Below are 21,803 nucleotides of genomic sequence, written 5' to 3' on the forward strand. Positions count from 1 at the left end.
ACGAGCCGAGAGAGACTTCAGTGGTGACCCCTCTGTGCAGATGTATTTCTTATCTACAAATATTGTTTTCATATTAAACTATATATCGTGATTTCAAAATATCTCTTCCATTCTTACATCCAGCTCGGTTAAACCTGGAGATCCCCCACACTTCCTCCATCTATATATACATCAATAACATAGCAATGCAACACGTCCCCAGGAGCTCATCTTGAGACACAAGTCAGGTGGCATCTAGAACTCTGAGAACAAGGACTCTCATAGGAACATAAGAAAGCCCATGCTGGATCAGACCAAGGTCCATCAAGTCCAGCAGTCTGTTCACACAGTGGCCAACCAGGTGCCTCTAGGAAGCCCACAAACAAGACCACTGCAGCAGCATTGTCCTGCCTGTGTTCCACAGCACCGAATATAATAGGCATGCTCCTCTGATCCTGGAGAGGATAGGTGTGCATCATGACTAGTATCCATTTTTACTAGTAGTCATGAAGAACTCTCTTCTCCATGAACATCACTACATCCTGGGTCCTCTTGTGCAACTTCTGCAGGAGGGGGGTCCGTCATGTACACAACTCTAACAAGACTACAGATACGCTCTGCAATGGAGGTCATTTGCTCCCACTTTCTAGAGAAAAAACAACAACTGGAAAAGGATGTCTGGTACACATACAGTCTGTGAATGCACGTAAACAAGCAGCCACATATTCTTGGGATAAGAACAAGCCTTGGAAACCCTTAAGATCCCATTCTCTCTCCCTATCTCCTCCCCGCTCTCGTAGCTCGGATATTAATCACTTTTATATTCATCCTCTACTGTCGGGGTGCATTCCTATCTCAATGGTCACTTTATGGGTCCTTGAAAAATGTTGGTTGGGTAAAAGCAGAAGCGCACAGTGCCAGAGGAAGTGCCCTTTGCAGCTGAGAAGCAGCTCTGCAACACCTGGAGAAGCGCGCATGGAGCAAAGGCATAAGATCCAAGTCCTGGTTCGATTGCAAGAGGACAAGTGTGTTATTCAGAAAAACAAAAACAAACTATGGCTTTTTGTAACTGTGGGAGACATTAATTTCTGGTTTGCACGTGAGGACAGGACAGAAGAAATGGGAGAAAGACCATGGGGAAGCCTGAGATTTCCAGAGCTCATTTTTATCATGACAAACCATGGTTTGTTATGTGTGCATGCCGTCACATTTCCTTCCCCTAATTAAAAAGAAGGGTTGAGTCATTCCAGCACAAAGAAAGTCAGTTTTGAAAAGGCTGCGAACAAAGAGCTTTGCGATGGGATAATTTGGCACGTGAGCCCTGTGCTTTTCTCCCCAATTAAGAGATCAGAACCTTCCATTTAAGGGGTGACATAGCCAGGAAATGTGTATACAAATGGCTTCCCCCCAAAATTTTGTTCTCAGGTTGCAGCAGAAGTCCTTGAATGAACCTGGAGATGTGAAAGCAAAGCCAAGTTCCATTTCCAAATGATTTTTCTTCCACAGATAATGTATTAAAATAGATTTAAGGCAATGTATCAAGTCAGCAGCTTGGGAAAAGCAACTAAATGAACCACATCTATCCATCAGGAAGAGGGAGCTAAAAGTTTAAAAACACAGTCCCCACACATGTAGAGAGTTTTTGTTTTGGGGTTTTTTAATCCTAAAACAAGAATGGACCAATACTTCCTAGGGGGAAATATGCCATACAAGTTGATAAAAATAGTGATTAAGAGTGGCAGACTCTAATCTGGAGAACCGGGTTTGATTCCCCACTCCTCCACATGAAGCCTGCCGGGTGACCTTGAGCCAGTCACAGTTCTCTCAGAACTCTCTAAGCCCTCGCAGAGGCAGGCAATGGCAAACCACCTCTGAACGTCTCTTGCCTTGAAAACCCTATGGGGTTGCCATGTGTCAGCTGTGATTTGATAGCACCTTACAGACACAACAGCATGGGGCATGCTTGACCAGGTAAGAGAAGCCCCCAAATACTACATATCTTTGAACTGAACACCCAAGCTACATCATAATACTCAAGGTAGTATTAACCTATCATCTGCAGGGAAATCTGATTCCAATTGACTGGAGAAAACAAGGACAAACACCAGTCAAAGAAATGATGTTCTTGAGAACAGTATTAATGGCCTTTAAGGAGCCCCATGGCACAGAGTGGTAAGCTGCAGTACTGTAGTCAAAAGCTCTGCTCACGACCTGAGTTCGATCCTGACGGAAGTCGGTTTAAGGTAGCCAGCTCAAGGTCGACTCAGAATTCCAACCTTCCTAGGTCGATAAAATGAGTATCCAGCTTGCTGGGGGTAAAGTGCAGATGACTGGGGAAGGCAATGGCAAACCACCCTGTAAACATAGTTTGCCTAGTAAACCTTGTGATGTGACGTCACCCCATGGGTCAGGAATGACCTGGTAATTGCACAGGGGACTACTGTGACCTTTTTAAGAGGGCTTAGAGAATGGAGTCGTGCTTTATATTAAATAAATTGCTTCCACTCTCTAACTCCTATAGGATTTGAACTATAGTTTGAACTTTAACTGAGAACAGAATTCTGTACTTAAAAGCCAGACTTGCAAATTAAGTCAATAAAGTGACAAGTATAACCAGTGTTACTAGCCTACCTGCTCACAAAAACACCTGTGATAATCACCTATTGGGGGGGGGGCGCTAAAGCTTCCCTTTACGGAAGAAATTCAAGCAGATAAATGGTTACTGACAAACCAGCAACAGAAGCGGACAGTTCTTCAACTGCTCACAACAGCATCCCAATGACTTGGTTCAAATACCAAGTCAGGTCCTAGATGAGGAACCTTAACCATAGTTTAATGAGATATTTGAATTCACAGGCCATTGTTTGCAATAGGACAGCAAAGCAGAACCAGAAATTACAGCTTGAAGCAGATTTGAATTCATGGCTTTTGCATGGCCTTAGATACTGTGAAAGCTGGACAATGAAGAAAGCTGATAGGAAGAAAGTAGATTTCTTTGAAATGTGGTGTTGGAGGAGAGTGTTATGGATACCATGGACTGCCAAAAAAACAAATCAGTGAGTTACAGATCATATCAAGCCTGAACTGACCCTAGAAGTGAAAATGACTAAACTGAAGCTATCGTACTTTGGTCACATCATGAGAAAACAAGAGTCACTGGAAAAGACAATCATGCTAGGAAAAGTTGAGGGCAGCAGGAAAAGAGGAAGACCCAACAAGAGATGGATTGACTCTATCAAGGAAGCCACGGCCCTCGACGGCACTTCACACACACACACACACACACACACAGTTGTCTACAAGATAGGCCCCCAAATGCTACAAGGAGCACTTCCAGCTTTCTAACATCAAGCATTTTGAGGATTAGCTCCTCCAAGGAAATCCTGCCCAAAGACTTGATTGGTGGCCCCATTAAGGCTGTGAGCATCCAATCCTGACCAAAGACTTGACTGGTGGCCCCATTAAGGCTGTGAGCATCCAATGGACACATGGTATAGCACTGGTGATCTGAGAACCCAGACCCAGGTGGACATACTGCAGGTTTCCCTCATAAGCCATACCAGTTCAGGAAGACCTTTCAAGCAGCCCCAGACTTCTACTTTACGGAGAAACACTGGGGCACCAACAGCATATTCATCACAGATTTCACGTAGCCTCATTTTCTCGAACCATTGTTTCTTAGCCTTCTAATGGCTAGTTGGAATTTTAGTGGCTGTAGAACTGGCTCCTGTGATAACAGATCCTCTCTGGCAGGTCCCAGTGATCTTCCACTGACATTGCCACCACATCTGGGAACCATGGCCTACTGGGCCAGCGAGGCATTTTGAGGATTACATCTGCCCTCATCTGCCTGATTTTCCTTAGGACCAGTGGGGTCAGGCTGAGGAATGGAAAGGCACAGAGGCAGCTTGGTGGCGAGGCATGTTCTATGGTATACTCCATCATCTGTGAACCTCCTCACATGTGTGTTTTCTGATGTTTTCAACAGCTGTTCCAAGTGCCTAACCACTGCCTGGAAAACCCGGCCATACAGAAACTCCAATGCATATCCCCCTGTGAGACTGACTTGCAAGGTAACCTTGCTGCCTCTTGAAGGATCCAGAATGCCTTCCTCCCTCTACTGAAAAATACTCCCAGTTCTCAAACCCAGGAAGAGCTGAAGGTAAAAAGCACATCACATCCAGTTGCTGTAATGGAACCAGAAAGTTTGCAGGTTCAGTCAAAAATGCACGTTTCTTCATCAGAATCGAAATATTAAAGCCACAAACCAATGCCTTCAACATTCCAGAGTTGTATGTTCAACACTCTGGTATCTAGTTTCTGAAACAAAACAAATAAAACACTCTTCTGAACCATGATGCAGTCAAAAATAAATGCCACCCATTTTATGACTTACCTCATCAATAGGTGGACTTTAAATCTCATTTACTGCGTTGCCACAACTATGCAACTCCTTTATCCAGGAAAGCTGCTCCCTGACAGCCCTTTTGCCTTGGAAGGCCAATTTTTTACCAGGAATAGGTGCTTTATAAGCTTTATTTTAGTTGGGCATTTTATTCTGTTAATATTACAACCCACCACAAAAGACACAATGAAACATTCCAATAAAAACAGTCCCCCCAAATAATGTTGATAAATAAATGTAGAGAATTAACAATGATCCCTTGTCAAATCAACTTTAGATCATCCAGAGTTGCACAATGCAGGTGTTATTTATATGATCTGTGATCAGTGTTAGAGGGAACAGAGTATTTTATGTTTTAGTGTTCTGTAAAATCTCTTGGGAACTGGTACTACAGCCATCGCCATGTCTGCTATGACTCCCTGAGTGATCAGCAATATGCACTGTTCAAAAAAAGTCAGGTGTCCTCCTAGGCAGCCATGGGATAGAGCCTTGGCTACTTACTGTGAAGGCTTCTTCTGCTCAGAGGGACGAAGGGCATCTTCAAGATGGGTGTTTCCTTTTCCTCTTAGCTTGGGAGGCAGGATTTAATATTTAAATTTTTACTGGCTTCTGAGGGTAAACGCCCCCTATAGCCAGTTACAAAACTTTCCAAGCCTTAGAAGATTATTAGAAAAAGCTAAGAAACATGTAATTTGTTATTGTACTGTAATTAGTATTTTCATGAACTGTAATGTTAAGTATACAACCTTGAACTTCAACTAACTGTAAGACTATAACTCAACTAGTGACGGACGTCTGGGAGGGCAAGATGCCCTTCGTCCCTCTGAGCAGAAGAAGCCTTCACGGTAAGTAGCCAAGGCTCTTTCTCGGCTCAGAGGGACAAAGGGCATCTTCAAGATGGGACATACAAGAGCTGTCCCCGCCCTGGGAGGGTTAGACGTCCTGTAATATGCTTTGCAATACTTGTCTGCCAAATGCGGCATCTGCAGACGAGTAAAGGTTTAATTTGTAGTGTCTTACAAAGGTAGACACAGACAACCATGTGGCCGCCTTGCAAATTTCCTCAATGGGAGCCTGTCTGTCGAAGGCCACTGAGGTGGCCGCACTTCAAACCGAGTGGGCAGTTATGCCTCCGGGTATGGGTAATTTGCTTTCTTTATAGGCCGTCTTTATACATAAGGCAATGGTGCGACTGATAGATGCCTTTGACATGGGTTTACCCTTTTTTGGTTGTGAAATATTGATGAATAGTGATTCAGATGTTCTGATGCTCTCTGTTCTGGACATGTATATATGTAAAGCTCTTCGGAGATCTAGTAAGTGCCATGTCTTTTCCATAGGTGTTTTTGGATTGGGACAGAATGATGGCAGTATTATGTCCTGCTCTCTATGAAATTTTGTGTTGCACTTTGGGATGAATGAGTGGTCGTGACTAAGTACCACCTTGTCCTTGTGGAATGTGATTAGTCCTGGCCGAATAGATAGAGCTCCTATCTCCGAAACTCTGCGTGCCGACGTTACAGCAGTGAGAAATAGGACTTTCATCCTTAACCATTTTAAACTGACCTTTGTAAGAGGTTCGAATGGTGGTTTTGTGAGTGCAGTCAGTACGGTATGTAGGCTCCAGGTGGGAAACCTGTGTCTTACAGGAGGAGCGATAAGAGTCATGCCCCTAAGGAATGATTTTATGTGGGGATGTTTGGTCACTTTATACCCTGCCACTTGTGGAACGATAGTGGCTATTGGCGCTAGCTGTCTTTTCAGTGTGGAGGTGGCTAAGCCGATTCTGTGACCCTCTTGTAAAAAGGAGAGAATGCCTAGGGTTCGAGGTTTGAGTGGGTTGATGTTTTTGCGCCTGCCCCATCTGGTGAATGCCCTCCAGGTTGAATTATAAATTCTCTGTGTTGAAGGTCTGCGTGCAGCCTGAATAGTGTTAACTATGTCCTCGGTGTAACCTAATCTGTACAATCTCCCCCTTTCAATACCCAAACGGTCATTTTGTACCATCCTGGGTCGGGATGGCAAACTGGGCCCTGTATCAGTAGGTCCGGTCTGTCTGGAAGCCTCCAGAGTTGTTGTGTGACATCTGTATTAATGTGGGGAACCATGGGCGTCTGGGCCAATACGGGGCTATGAACAAGACGTGTGCCTTCAATGTTTGTATCCTCCTTAGCACTCTTGGAATGAGTGGAAGGGGTGGAAAGGCATATAACATTCCCTTGGGCCAGGGTGCCGTCAGTGCATCCCTCTGTTCCGCCCCTACTTGCGTGTATCTGGAATAGTAGCGTGGAAGCCGGTGGTTCGTACTGTTTGCAAATAGGTCTACTATTGGTGTTCCGAATCTCTGTGTGATAAGGTGGAATATGTCTGGATGTAGAGACCATTCCGTCTCGCTGAGTGTCTCCCTGCTGAGCCAATCTGCCTGCACATTGGTAACTCCCTGTATGTGTTCTGCAGAGAGTGATGTTAGATTGTTTAAATGTGCCTTGGCGGCCACATTGTCTGTCCTGATCAGTATGTCCTTGCCTTGAACTTGTTGTTTGAAGCTCTGCAAGGCTCTGTAAATCGCTCTGATCTCTAGAGAGTTTATGTGTAATTTCTGCTCCTGGGGGGTCCAGGTGCACTGGGCTATGTGTGTGTGGAATGTTGCCCCCCACCCTGTCGTGTAAGCATCTGTGTAGATCTGCTCCGGAACAGGGTAGATGAATCTGAGGCCATTTGATAGGTTGTTTTGGTGTGGCCACCATAGCAGGCTGTTCTTGGCTTCCTTGGAAAGGAGGATGTTGAGGTCCTTTTTCCTTTGTATGTCCTTTTGGTAGGGTCTGAGAAGCCATTGTAACGGTCTCGCATGGAGTCGAGCCCATTGAATAGTGGGAATGCAGGCTACCATGTGACCCTGTAATTTGGCAAGGGACATGAGTTTTGATGACCTGGCAACATAAGTCTTTTTTGCTAGAGACGAAATGAGATTGATTTTTTCTCTTGTGAGAAATAGTGTGTTCTGGTGTGTGTCTATTTCTGCCCCTAAATGTGTCAGCCGTTGAGAGGGGATCAATTTGCTCTTTTTGTAATTGATTAGGAATCCATGTAGCTGAGAGCTGCGAAAGGCTGCTCTCCCGATCAAGGCAGGAAATAGAACTGGCTATAGGGGGCGTTTACCCTCAGAAGCCAGGAAAAATTTAAATATTAAATTCTGCCTCCTGAGCTAAGAGGAAAAGGAAACACCCATCTTGAAGATGCCCTTTATCCCTCTGAGCCAAGAAATCAGTATTTCCAAGGCTAACAAATCAAGACACTACCTTGCCCTGCTTTGAGTTACAAACTGCCGTATTTACTTCATTTATTCATTTAAAACATTTATTAGCCATCTTTCTTTTTTACAGAGCTCGAGGCAGCTTATAACATTAATAAAATACATAAAATAGAGTGCACAAAAGTATGTGGAACCAAAATTTTGAACTCACAATTTAGGACTTGCTTTAATCACATGCTGACTTAAATAAATTGACTCCAGCTGCCTCCTAAAGATTGAGAGTGAGGGGGCCAGGCACACATCTTTGGAGAGGTTGTTCCATAATATGGGGTTGCCACCAAAAAGGCCCTCTCTTGTGTACCCACCAAACAAGCTTCTTCAATGGGAGAGTCAGCAGAGCAAGAACCCCTTCAGGCTGTAATTTAAAATTTTATAATCCTACCCTCAGGGTGTCCTACGAGCAACCCAAACAATGAAATCATTACAAAACAAAATTTCATAATTTGCTCAAAGGTGCTCATTTCACATTGTTGCTTATTAAACTCCGACAACTCCATTGTGAAAACCTTGTTCCTGATCTCTTAAGTTTGCTTTAACACAGTGTAGTCTTGTGCCTGCAGCATCAACACTACCCCTGGTTAGCCAGTATTGCCTTTGAAATCATTTGAATCTCACTTCAAAATGTTGGTTTCAAACCCTGGTCATGATGAGTCCTGTTTAGTACCAATACAGATGCCAGACAACACCATGTTTAAAGCAAGCTGTAGGAGGGAATGAGGCCATAAGAACATAGAAAGGCCATGCTGGATCAGACCAAGGCACATCAAGTCCAGCAGTCTGTTCACACAGTGGCCAACCAGGTGCCTCTAGGAAGCCCACAAATAAGATGACTGCAACAGCATCCTGCCTGTGTTCCACAGCACCTAATATAATAGGCATGCTCCTCTGATTCTGGAGAGGATAAGTATGCATCATGACTAGGATCCATTTTGACTAGTAGCCATGGATAGCCCTCTCCTCCCTGAACATGTCCACTCCCCTCTTAAAATCTTCCAAGTTGGCAGCCATCACCATAAGGAGTTTCTGCACTGTGTGAAGAAATACTTCCTTTTATGTTTTGAATCTTTCATCCTCCAGCTTCAGCAGATGACCCCCTGTTCTGTTATTATGAGAGAGGGAGACACAGTAGCACGACACAGTGTCAGGAATCTCTCCCCTCCCATGCAATTTTTCCCCCTTCCTTTCCCTTCTACCACAGTGACAAGGAGAACAGGAGCATTAACGAATGCACTGCATTATCTTCTTAAATTTGGAAGGGCTTGTATTATTCAAGAATTTCAGCTGCATAGATATATTGGAAAGAAAGATTCAAAAACTCATGAACTGCTGTATAAGTAGACCTTTATGAGTTACTGGAGAAAGAGGAAAGGCCAGTGGCATTCACCTTTTCCCTCCCCAAAAGGAGCTTAGAGTTAGTGGTGCTGTACAAAAGGAGGATGCTGATTACAGGAAACCCATGCCAGTTAACATTGAGTAATACCTCAATCAACCTAGTGCTACAAAACAGTATGTTTCAGAAACAAGGGTGTTCAGAGCACCATGTTAATGCCTTAGGTTTCATTTTTTGCTGTAATAATTCCCTTATATATGTTACTAAATATTTCAGGATATTTATTAATTTATAAGGTTCATTGTGTGGGCTTCTGGTGTTTTATGTGTGTGTGTGTGTGTAGTTTTTTTGGCATCAACACCGGACCATCTAAACTGCTGATTGCTGGTGCCCTTGTGTGTGCGTGTGTGTGAAGTGCCTTCAAGTCGCAGCCGACTTATGGCGACCCCTTCTGGGGTTTTCAAGGCAAGAGACTAACAGAGGTGGTTTGCCAGTGCCTTCCTCTGCACAGCAACCCTGGTATTCCTTGGTGGTCTCCCATCCAAATACTAACCAGGGCTGACCCTGCTTAGCTTCTGAGATCTGACGAGATCAGGCTAGCCTGGGCCATCAGGTCAGGGCGCGGGTGCCTGCATAATTGCTTGCAACCTGTAAAAAGAGTGTCTTTAACCTCATACAAAAAAACTTCCATAAGGTGAACAGGTAGACTCTTTTTTATGTTTGGGGTGGGGGTGGGGAATACATAGTCCTGAAAGAATACAGTCAAACGTTCAGCTCTGGTTTTCTCATCTCAGATTAGCGAAGGAGGGGGGCAGGCTTCCAAAGCAACCCCCTCCAATAAAGCCAGAATTTATGACCCAAAGAATGATGATGATGAAGAAGAAGAAGATGAAGAAAAAGAGTTGTTTTTATATGCCGACTTTCTCTACCACTTAAGGAAGAATCAAACCATCTTACAATCATGTTCCCTTCCCCTCCCCACAACAGACAGTAGGGGTAGGTGGGGCTGAGAGTGTGTGACTAGCCCAAGGTTACCCAGCTGGCTGTAGGAGGGGAGAAACCAACCCGGTTCACCAGATTAGCCACTACCGCTCATGTGGAGGAGTGGAGAATCAAATCCAGTTCTCCAGATCAGAGTCCACCGCTCTTAACCACTACAACACGCTGGCTCTCCAGCTTGTGTATGCCAAGCATTTAGGAGCTTGTGTATGCCAAGCAGAATTTTCTTCTGTCTTTAGAATGTCCCCTCAAAAGCGGCTTCCCACCGGGCATCTGGGACGGCTGCCTGACAAACTGAAGCCCAGAGTTTCCTTGGGCACGTGAAGGTATGCTGGGTGATTCTGTGGATCTTGGCCAGAAGATTCCTCCCTCCTCCTTCTGCAGATCATTATCAGTGCACTTTGGCAGAACACCAAGAGTGAATAGTCCATAAGTGAGAAGTCCCAAACCAGTAGTTAACTCCAGTGCTCGAATGCCCCCCACCACTAAAAGCATAGTTAAAAACTAATTATAAAAAAAACCTTTCCTACTTACTGAGGAGGGAGCACGAGGGTGGTAGGCTGGGCTTTCGGCCTTCGTTTGGCAGACATTCCCATCTGGTTTGCAGACCGTTTCAAGGATTGCTGATTCAGCAGGCCAGATGCCAATCCTGCATGATACTGCAACTAGGGAAAAAACATGGGGGGGGGGGGAGAATCAGGAAACCATCAAAAGGCAACGTTCTTTCCTTTTTATCCCTTAGCAACATGACTGAACCCCAAACAAAAAGTTTCTTTTAACAGGAACACACCTAGTCCTGGGCCAAGCATTCTCCTCTATGGCCTTGGGTGAATAGCAATAATTTAATATACAATATTTTGGAGTCTTTTAGCAACCCTCCCCCCGCAAAAGTAAGACACCTTTCCAGAAGTTATAGGATTTTCATAATAGATGCATTTGTGCCTGAGACACCAGCTATCAACCAAGGAGATGCTTATTTAGCATTTTGGTAATCCTTATCTGAACACATTCTGGAGAGATTTTTAGTAGAAGAAGCAGCGAAGCAGCGCTCTGTTGTACAAGGGAAGCTTGGTGAAGGACAATTCTTTTATTAAACAAATAGCCATACCACCACTTGCTAAACAGAGAATCACAATGGATGAATTATTCTTTAAAGAAACTCTAAATGCTAGAAACGAAAACATGTTTTAGCTTACGCCATAACCGTCTCCCCCCACCCATCAAATAAACGTGTTAGAATTTTGCAACTACACAGGTAGTTTGAATTTACTGGATGTGGTCTATTAGCTCCAATTCCTTGTAGATACATACAATCTAGTACTCCTGGGGAATGGGGTTGCTGCTTAATCAAATGTGCAGGACAGTCAAGCTTATTGACCTGCACCAGCCCGTACCCAGAGGAATCCATAGCAACCCACCGCCCCCCATTGGAAGCCCCATGGCGACAGGCCCCATGTCTGCTGGGACACTTCCCCATCTTCCATCACCACAGAACCATCCAACACAGCTAGCAGATAAGTGAGCCGGCTACCTGGGAGCCCACTGGCAGAGCTGGTCCCCCACAGCTCGAGGCAGGCATCGGAAGATGATGTCATCAGGCAGCACCAGCTGTCAGAATGCCAGCAACTGTCAGAAGCATCAAGCTAGCCAGCTGGAGAGGTGGGAGTGGTTGCGGGTAGCGGGGGATGGCTTGCCCTCAGGGTGACGCCAGTTAATGGAACATTCTGGATAATCAAGTGTTGGATAATACTGTACCAAGTTGGATCCCAACCATCCACTCCACTAACGGCAGAGCCTTCCACTGGCACAGGAGCTTCTGCTGACTCTTGTATCGATGGAAGACTCCTTGCGCCAAAGGAAAATGCCACCGTCGGCAGAACGGATCTGCAGGTGCCAACCTAATGTAAATTAAAGAGGGAGGGTGGGAACAACGGAAAAGGAACACCTAGAGCAGCTTCTCTGGGACTTCCAAAATACTGAATTATTGTGTTCCCAATAAGCTAAAGGTACAAACTAATCAGAGAAAATGTACTGCATCTCTGCTGCCATTATCACATCAAAGTGACCAACATCCTTTCAGTAAGTATTTTCGTTGCCAGGAGACAATGGAACCGATCCCTTCCTTGTGCTGCTCTATGCAAAAAGCTTAGTGGAATGGGACATCTTAAAGGTCTTCTAGTCGCAGTGTTGGGAAAGCCAAGCCAATTCGAAGTCTACTTTCTGCCTATCAATGCACATTTCCCCTCCTACGGCACTCAATATAAGGGAATTAGGGCCGGGTAATGTCCACTCCAAAGAAAATCAATTCACTGGTCAAGTTTCAAAACATTTTATGCAGTACAAAAAAATACCCTCCATGAATTATGATAATTTATAAGAGACATTTACAATAAAATAAAATGTCCACATTAACTAAACTGATATATTTTTAGTAATATGCATACATGTCTTAGAAACAGTTATTCAGGGGAGGGAGAAAGGGAATAATTAAGTCTAAAAAATGAAGTAGAGGCAATAAAAGAAAGTCTCTCAATAGTCTTTATGTCAATATGAGTTGACACAAAATAATTCCAGCAATACAATCTGGCCCAACAGAGACGGGGCGGGGGGTAGGAGCTGTTGAATCACAAGACAGAACCTAACCAAGGAGGGGCCCTGCTGGGTCAGGCCAACAGGCCATCGGTGTCTAGCATTTGGGTGGCAACAGATGCCTCTGGAAAGCAGAACACAAAAGCCCTTTCCCTGCTGTTGGACCCCAACATATGGCTTCATGTAGCCATCCCGGCTAATGGTTCTGGTAACAACGAAACTTCACAAAGGTCTCTAACCCAAGAGCTGCCACAACACTTTTGTCACCATGAATTCCACAAGTCAACTGAGTGAAGAGGGGGAGGGGCTGTAGCTCAGTGGAAGAGCCTCTGCTTTTGCACACAGAAGATCCAGGTTCAATCCCTGGTGTCTCCAGTTAAAAGGACAAGGTGGTAGGTGATGTGAAAGACCTCTGCCTGAGACCCTGGAGAGCTGCTGCCAGTCTGAGTAGACAGTGCTGACTTTGATGGGCCAAGGATCTGATTCAGTATAAGACAGCTTCATGTTTTCATGTGTTCAGGAAAAGAAGATATAAGTACCACTTGTCTGGCAGTCTGGGAAGGCTACCTTATGGCAAAGCTTACTAGGAGAACTAAAAATGATGCCTGGGAAAATCCCCAAAGGCTAGGGGCCAAACTCCCAATATAACCATTGAAAATAATTTTTCACATACATATACATGCAGAGAGAATGGTGAAATAACTGTTTTGTGTTTTAAAATATTTCAAGTGGAAAAATAATTCCTAAATGGCATCATGATGGCCAGAGTGATCACATTTCTGTTTTTACAAAAATACACAGTAAAGAGCTACTTCTTTTACTGGGAAGTGAATTTTTTGCTTTGATAGTCAACTTCCTCATCCCGGTTGAACTGCTTATAAACTCTTCCTCTGCAGAGGGAGCTATTAGCGTTCTAAGTGGGGATAAATGTGTTTGTTCGTAACAACTTCTTGGCTCTCTAACACAAGATTTCATTGCAGCCAGGCCAAAGAAGAACTGTCCCTCTGGCCTTACAATAAATGACGGCTTTTGCTAATCCTGAAAGGAATTTTCCAGCTACAACTCCATCTAAAGGAGAGATCCTAAACTCAAATGAATGGATTCAGCATTAACCTCTTTATCCAGGCCTGGATTCAAAGAGCTACTTGAGGTCTGCACAACCATGGGGTGGAAGGGGTAATTGTGATTCTGGCTTTTCTGTCAACAGTAGACCTCCCACACCTTTCCGTGCTTTGGAAATTTGCTAACTATTTTTGAAAGTTTCAAACACGGTTTGCCATATGGCACAGAAGGGATGAAGTGAGAAGAGGTCTCAAAAGAACTCTTTGGCACAGTGAATGAATTGTGCGACTCTTTAGATCATGGCCATGAGTAACTATTTATATTTTTAATTGGTATTTTAATTTGCTAAGCCTTAACAAAACCACCACCCACCCTAAACTCTAGGGAAGGCTGGAGTTTAGACTAGATGAAAAATACATAAGTGCGTGCGTACAACTATATTTCACAACTATATTTTTAACATTGTTAACTTAAGATTGTATTATCCTTATTATGTTTACTATGTATTATGCTTCCTATCCTCCCTCGTCTTCTCCTCCCTTCTTTTCCTTCTCCCTTGGTCCAAGACTGCGGTCATAGACCTAATAGTAAATTATTATAAAATATATTTCCCTCATAGGTATCTTTTAATATTTATCATCTCTTTCAACACAAGCCTTTAAGGAAATAAATACAACTAAAGAAAAATCAGCGTTTTAAAAATTATACTTGTTTTTCAACTTGACAAAAGTTAATCCACTGGTTATGACCATCAAAGGTTGATACTCTCCCAGAAAAATCCTGTCCATATTATATACTCTGGTTTCTCTTCAGATTATAAATCTTCTAAAGATCTGGGAAATGAAACACAGAAAACAGTGAACTGAAAATGAGGGAGAAAAACTAACTAAATTATTTTTCTTGGAAAATGCTGTAAAAATTCATGAAGCCATACAACTAAGAGACTGAATGTCAGTGTTTAGAGCATCCCTGTACAGGTTCTTAACAACGTTCTGATTTACTTAGCCAATTTACCATGTGATCTAGACAGGAGCACAAAGATGTATAGCATTCTTAATAAAAGTAGAGTTACTCTCCGCTACAGAAAGAGAGGGAACGGGTTGAGGCATCATTTCACTCCAGCACTTTCATCTGAGGCCAATGAATTTCGCTCAAATTTGTTTTTCTCTTGCAGATCCCTTAAATGGGAAATCAATGACTGCAAGGGACAGTACAAGTTTGAAAGACAATGTTTCAAAATGTCAGCTGCTCAGTTTTCGATCCTCAACACTAGAATTTGCAATGAGAGCAATATGCACCAATGTTTATGGAATTAAAGGCACCGCTTGCTTGGCAGAGACCAGGCGGTTTCCCTACCCAGCTTTTCATGGCATCTTATTAAAACCAGTGCAAGCTCAGCCATTTAGACCCCCATGGACACCACTCTGGGAGAGAGAGAGGATTGTTAGATACACAGTGGTGGCAATGGGGGCTACTATGCCCAATTTAGAAAACTAGCACAATGGCAAAGACAGGCATCTCTGCTAATCAGAGCTGAATTTTGAACTGTACCAACGAAAATCGCAATTCCGTGTTGAAACATCCTGGTAGAATTTCTACTTTGAGGGCATAGCCAACAATAGCACCGGGATTTATTTATTTTAACGTCAGAACACAAGTTTTGCCCTTGATGGCCGACTCTTTCTAACTAAACTATTTTTGTTAACGACATATAATACAGTCACAGGCATCCGTCTATGTATCTTCTGCTTGTGCTTCCAGGAACAAAGATCCAACTGTCAAGATCTATATGGGCCCATTAAATATTTACCAAACCATCTTTATAATGGGAGAAAAGGTCAAAGTTAATAAAACTGATAGGCAGCTACTGTCCAACTTGATTTATACATTATTTAAGAGTGATACACTATATTTCACAGAACAAGTTCCCACTCTTTTCAATGGAAAACATTTTCTTAGCCTTTGGGTTTAAAAGAGTCCAAAAGACTACAGCCAATTCAGAAGATAAGGTCTACAGATGTAGGAGTGAATAGAGTGGTATATATAGGTTAGGCTACATCTAACTTTTAAAGATCTCCATGACAACAATCCAGTAGCAAAAGGCTATTTTCTCAGTATTAATATTTCATATTTAATTGTGGGACTCCTATGGCTCAATTAAGACATCACCCAAAGCCTTATCTAAAGAAACCTCATCAGGATTTGTTGTGATGCCTCAAACACAGCCATAATGAAGACTTTTTAACCACAGCTTTGAACCATGTGTAATTTAACACACAATGGTTTTCCAGTCAGCCAGCAAACTGGAATAAGAAATCATAGTTGTTAGTGGGTTTGCAAGCCATAGTTTGTGCTAGACACATGTGGGGGGGGGCAATGTCTGAACTCAGAAACCCCAGTTCTAACCACTGTGCCTAGAGAGTGGAGAACTGAGCTGACAGAAATAATGCAGAAGAGAAACTCTACCCTGTGATTTAGAAAGCTCAGACCATAGCTAGGTTTCTAAACTATGTTTAGGGTAAGCCATGGTTTGGCATGTTGTATGAACTGATCCAGTGTTTCAAGGAACCATTAGGTGAGAGACACAGCCACCATCAGGGAAAAATAAGTGACTGTAAGCCGTTTTTTTGTTTCCCTTAAGTGGTAGAGAAAATCGGCATATAAAAAATCAACTCTTCTTCTACCCTGAAGATAGCGGACACCTAAATTTGGAGCTTCTCCGATAATAAGGTTTTGAATAAGAAAAAAATACCAGTTAAAAGATAAGCACTAGCTGGAGGTGCTTACGGGAAACCCACAAGTAGAACAGCAAGGCAGCAGTTCTCTCACGCTGTTGCCTACTACATTAGTCCCTTGTGGCCAAAGAAAGAAAGCCCACTGAGTTGTTTCTTTTTTGCCATCAATTCACAGCTGAGTTACGGTGACCCCATAGGGCATGGGTGTCAAACATACCCGCAGGTCGGATTCAGCCCTATGAGAGCTCTTATCCAGCCCTCAAGCCAGAAGAGGCAGACACCCCCCCACTCCTGATCTGGGCTGGCTAGTGTGCTGCGGGCTTACCAGCCAAGGGAACCCCCAGTCCCAAGGTGTCAATTATCAAAGATGGTTAAATAAAATACTGAAAGAGTGTTATTGTTTTAAGCATGGTTGTATTTTAAGTAAAAATTAAAGTAAAAAAATAATATCATTAATTGGCCTTAGTCTTCCTATAACATTTGTATCTTCAGTAGGTAAGGTAAAGGTCCCCTGTGCAAGCACTGGATCATTACTGACTCTTGGGGTGACATCACATCCCGACATTTCCTAGGCACTTTGTTTGCGGGGTGGTTTTCCAGTGCCTTCCCCAGTCATCTTCCCTTTACCCCCAGCAAGCTGGGTACTCATTTTACCGACCTTGGAAGGATGGAAGGTTGAGTCAACCTTGAGCCAGCTACCTGAAACCAACTTCCGTTGGGATCGAACTCAGGTCATGAGCAGAGCTTGGACTGCAGTACTGCAGCTTACCACTCTGCGCCACGGGGCTCTTTTTGTATCTTCAGTACCTGGCATTAAATTTTATGGTACACAAGCCCGGCCCGACCAAGTGACATTTATATCATATCTAGTCCTCGTAACAAATGAGTTTGACACCCCTGCCATAGGGCTTTCAAGGCAAAAGATGCTGAGAGGTGGCTTGCCATTGCCTGCCTCTGCTTCACAACTCTGGTATTCCTTGGAGGGCTCCTATCCAAATACTAGCCAGGACCGACCCTGTTTAGCTTCTGAGATCTGAAAAGATCCAGCTGAGTTCTACTTTACAAAAGATTAAAACCACGAGGGGGGGCTTCCCCCAATTATTATTTTTTTAAAAAAACATTGAATTAAATGCAACAGTTATTTTCCTTTCAAATTAAAGCTTCTTTTACCGATTTAACAAAATGAACTTCATTATTTATAACTTAGTCAGCATATAAAATTGTATTTGGCATATTTATGGAACTTAAAAGTATAAACATCCAAATCTTCTGTAAGAAAAACCTGCAAGTATACCCCACAGTTGAGGGTTACAACTGCTGCACTCTATGCTACCATTACACAGGTCATCTTTAATTTTTGCCATCAGAGAAGTAGCAAAAAATAAAAAGTGACGGCAGAATGCAAATTCTGTAGTAAACAAAAGAAAGTGTAATTATTTAGACAGAAGTCTCTCAGAGTCACAGTAGGTCAGGCTATCAGCATGTTTGGATATTAAGCGAAACTTTATAACATTGAAAACAATAAATTACTTAATAACATGCTATCATTAAAACCATTATGGCATTTTAATTATTGCCGACATTATTTACATTTAAACAAACAAAAAACCTTTAAAATGCTGCATATGGCCATTCATGCAGGGCTGTTTTTCTGCTGTCACTCCTGCTGACTGCTCCGATGCTTCGTTTTGATTATGCATGCCTTTCCCGACCGTCAGAGGTCGCCTTGCTCTCCCCATGCGTTTCTGGGCGTTTTGCCCGCATTTTCCGGATTCATCCGGAAAACACAGGCAAAATGCGTGAGGAGAGAAAGGTGACGACCACTGTAGAAAGTTCTGCAGAAAGGAAAAGGCATGCAAAATCAAAATGAAACCCTGCATAAATGGCCTATATCTACACTGTGAAAGAGTTCTCCCCCCCCCTCCTTAATGTTTCCCAAAATTTCCCTTGGAAACCCAAGAAAGTCCGTAGACTTTTTTTTCATACTGCACATTTGGTTTGAAATACTTGGTAAGACAAGGAATTTCTCACTCAAAAAGATAAAAATGTTTAATAGGAGAGTGTTTTTTTTTTTTTCAGTGCTACCCCAAATTTCCCGATTTTTTCATTGGAAAAATTGGGGAAATTGCCATTGGATTTTTTAAAAAGTCCTCTGAGATGTTTAGATGCTGTACATTTTAAATATGAAAAACCTTGCCTTAAGAAGCATTTAACTCATTCAAAAAGATAAAATATTTCACAGGAGTTTCTTTTCAGTGCTCTGCCAAATATTCCAGTTTTTATGTTGGAAAAACTGGGGGGGGGGGAGGAGAAAAAGAATAAATTTTCCAGTTTTTTTTCCAGGGCCCTCACATCTTTAGACAGATAAGAGGCTATTTATAAACCCATGCTAGTTTTTTTGCTTTATTCATGGTATTTGTTTAATTCAGTGTTAAAAAAAATCTCAAGAATTTCATTAGGATCCTATACAGAAACCATGATTAAATAGGGTCCCAGGTTCAATCACTGGCATCTCCAGCTGAAAGGATCAGGTACTGAGTAGTTTCAAAGAATTCAGCCTGAGATCTTGGAGAGCTGCTGCCAGCCTCAGTAGACAGTACTGACCATGATGGGCCAATACTCTGATTAAGTATAAGAGATCTTGTGTTCAAGAATGGTAAGAAGTGCACCATGACTAATAAAAATCACACATACCAAAACATGTCAACTTACTCAAAAAAACACTTTATTTCCCCCTTACAAAGGTAGTGGTTAAGAGCGTAGTGGTTGAGATCAATGGACTCTAATCCGAAAAACCAGGTTTGATTCCCCATTCCCCCATATGTGCGGCGGATTCTAAACTGGAGAACTGGGTTTGATTCTCCACTCCTCCACATGAAGCCTGCTGGGTGACCCTGGGCCAGTCGCAGTTCTCTCAGAACTCTCTCAGCCCCCCAAACTCACAAGGTGTCTGTTGTGGGGAGGGGAAGGGAAGCTGATTGTAAGCTGCTTTGAGACTCCTTAAAGGTAGAGAAAAGCAGGGTGTGAAACCAACTCTTCTTCTTCTATATGCAAAAGAACACAACAATGCACAGAAAATGGGGTATTCTGCACATCAGCCCCACCCAGATCAGCTAAAAGGAGGTCTTCCTTTCTTAGGAGGCTCAGTTATCTCATAATTTTTACCTGCCATATTTTCTACTGTACCTCAATTAATGTAGCAGTTAGAAGATGTGCCAGTCATTCTTGGCTCCCTGCCTGCATTCTCAGCCAGGGAAGCTGCCCTTGGCTCCTGGCCTGTGTACCCCTAATTCAGACTGCTGCACTCCCCTCTTCCTTTGCTGCCCCCCGAACATTTTATCCCCTTCCCCCAGCAGAAGCCAAGCCAATTCTCCATTCTACCAGCTCATCTCTAACAGACCAGAAGACAGGAGCCAAGTGTGAAGGGCTTACATGAAAACAGAAGATGGGAGCAATTTAAGAGTTGTCCTTAGTCATATTTCTTCCTAGGAAAACTGACCCAGATGTCATCCTATCTTTCTACACTTGCGCTGTCACACTGCTGTTGTCTCTTTTGAGGTGCTGTCGAGAACCTATTCCATTTTGCTCGCAAAATGCTAAATAGTATAAGAGCTCTCAGATTAAAACCTGTCTTATACTTGCCGCACCTGAAGGCTGTCATTCTAAATCAGCACCAGCAAACTGGATTTCCCAAGATCTGGAAACACTGTGAAAGCAGATTTCTGCACAACTTTCTACTTTGGTGAATTCTAAGCACCTGTTAACCTCTCCACTGTGGCTCTGGTGTCCCAATGTGGCTTCCACTATTACTAAAATAAGTAACTAAAAAAAAAAAACAGCTAACCAACCATCAGCTGGCCATTCTGCAGTAATCTTGCAGACTCATCTGCCCTGGGGAATTTTTTAACATATTGCGGAGGTCTTCAGGGATGCTCAACACTTCACTCACCGCATCTCCCTAAGGCAAAAAAACTACCACAGTGCCATTAATACAACCCAGAAGGCAAAGGGAGGGACATAACATTGATCCACAGCGTGTTCCAAGGTACCTGGGGGGCAAAGCCCCAAAGAAGGTAAAACCTTGCTAAAAAATAGATATCAGGCAGTGACAACACCCCTCCCCAAATATACAATCTAGTAGAAGGAAGCAGGGTATACATTCATTGCACTGAGCAAGAGTGAAAGTCCTTATTCTATGTTCTAGAGAGAACGCAGATTAAATATCCCCTAGCAGTGGCCTACTTTTTCCTAGCAAAATCAGAGAATATTAGGGGAGGGGGTTGTGGCTCAGTGGTGGAGCATCTGCTTGGCATACCAAAGGCCCCAGGTTCAATTCCCGGCATCTCCAGTTAAAGGGACTAGTCAAGTAGGTGATGTGAAAGACTACTGCCTGAGACCCTGGAGAGCTTAGGGGAGGGGCTGTGGCTCAGTGGTAGAGCATCTGCTTGGCATGCAGAAGGCCTCAGGTTCAATCCCCGGCATCTCCAGTTAAAGGGACTAGGAAAGTAGGTTATGTGAAAGGCCTCTGCCTGAGACCCTAGAGAGCCACAGCTGGTCTGAATAGACAATACTGACTTGGATGGACTAAGGGTCTAATTCAGTATAAGGCAGCTTCATGTGTTCATGTGTTCAATATTGTGCAGGACTAGGAGTTCCATGACAGACAAGGATCTGGAAGACCTCAATTTAAATCCCTACTCTTCTGGGTAACCTTGGGCCAATCACTCAGCCCAGCCTACTTCACAGCCCAGCCTACAGAGTTGTTGTGAGGATAAAATTGAGGAAGCATAGCATGTACCGCCTTGAGCTCTTTGGAGGAAGGCAGGAATATAAATTTACTAAAATAGGAAGGGTACATCATTCACCTTCCTAAGGATCCCAGGTTGTTGTTTTTTTTAAGCACAGAGGAAACAAGAGCAAGTCAAAAGAGAAAACTGTCCAACTACAGGTGTGGACCGCTCCCAACTGGTATTGATCTGGCAAAGAACCATAACCCATACAGAGGGACAATTACTTTCTGTAGCGAGCTAGCTATTTCCAGTCTTTTACTGGGTCTGACACTGTCAGGCCCATATACCAGTTTCAACTCAGCACCTTCACCTTGCAGTCTCTTCCTTAATGCCCTTTTCTGTGCCTCTAAGCCAGAAACTGCAGCTTCATGTTCTCTATGGTGCTCCTAAAAAAGCCTATTAGATACTAGTAAAGGCAGAAAGGACACAACTTTTCTCACCTTGTATGAGCTCCACATCCGTACTCAGTTACCAAGTCCTTACTTGCTTGTCAACATTCTGGACAAGCTCATGTCACTGGAAAAAGGGGGGCCACACCTTCAGGGAAGGGCTGTGGTTCAGTGGCAGAGCACAGGGTTTGCAAGCAGAAAGTCTCAGGTTC

General features: G+C 43.3%; 1 protein-coding gene across 1 annotated transcript in view; it reads right to left on the reverse strand.

The window, feature by feature from the left end:
* Positions 1 to 21,803, reverse strand: part of MED27 (mediator complex subunit 27) — a 194,691-nt gene that overhangs the window by 99,688 nt on the left and 73,200 nt on the right. The window contains exon 3 of the mRNA XM_056860042.1: positions 10,561 to 10,691. Within this exon, the coding sequence (XP_056716020.1) occupies positions 10,561 to 10,691 (131 nt within the window). The remainder of the gene's footprint in view (positions 1 to 10,560; positions 10,692 to 21,803) is intronic.

The sequence above is a fragment of the Euleptes europaea genome, chromosome 14, assembly GCF_029931775.1.
Source record: "Euleptes europaea isolate rEulEur1 chromosome 14, rEulEur1.hap1, whole genome shotgun sequence".
NCBI lineage: Eukaryota > Metazoa > Chordata > Lepidosauria > Squamata > Sphaerodactylidae > Euleptes > Euleptes europaea.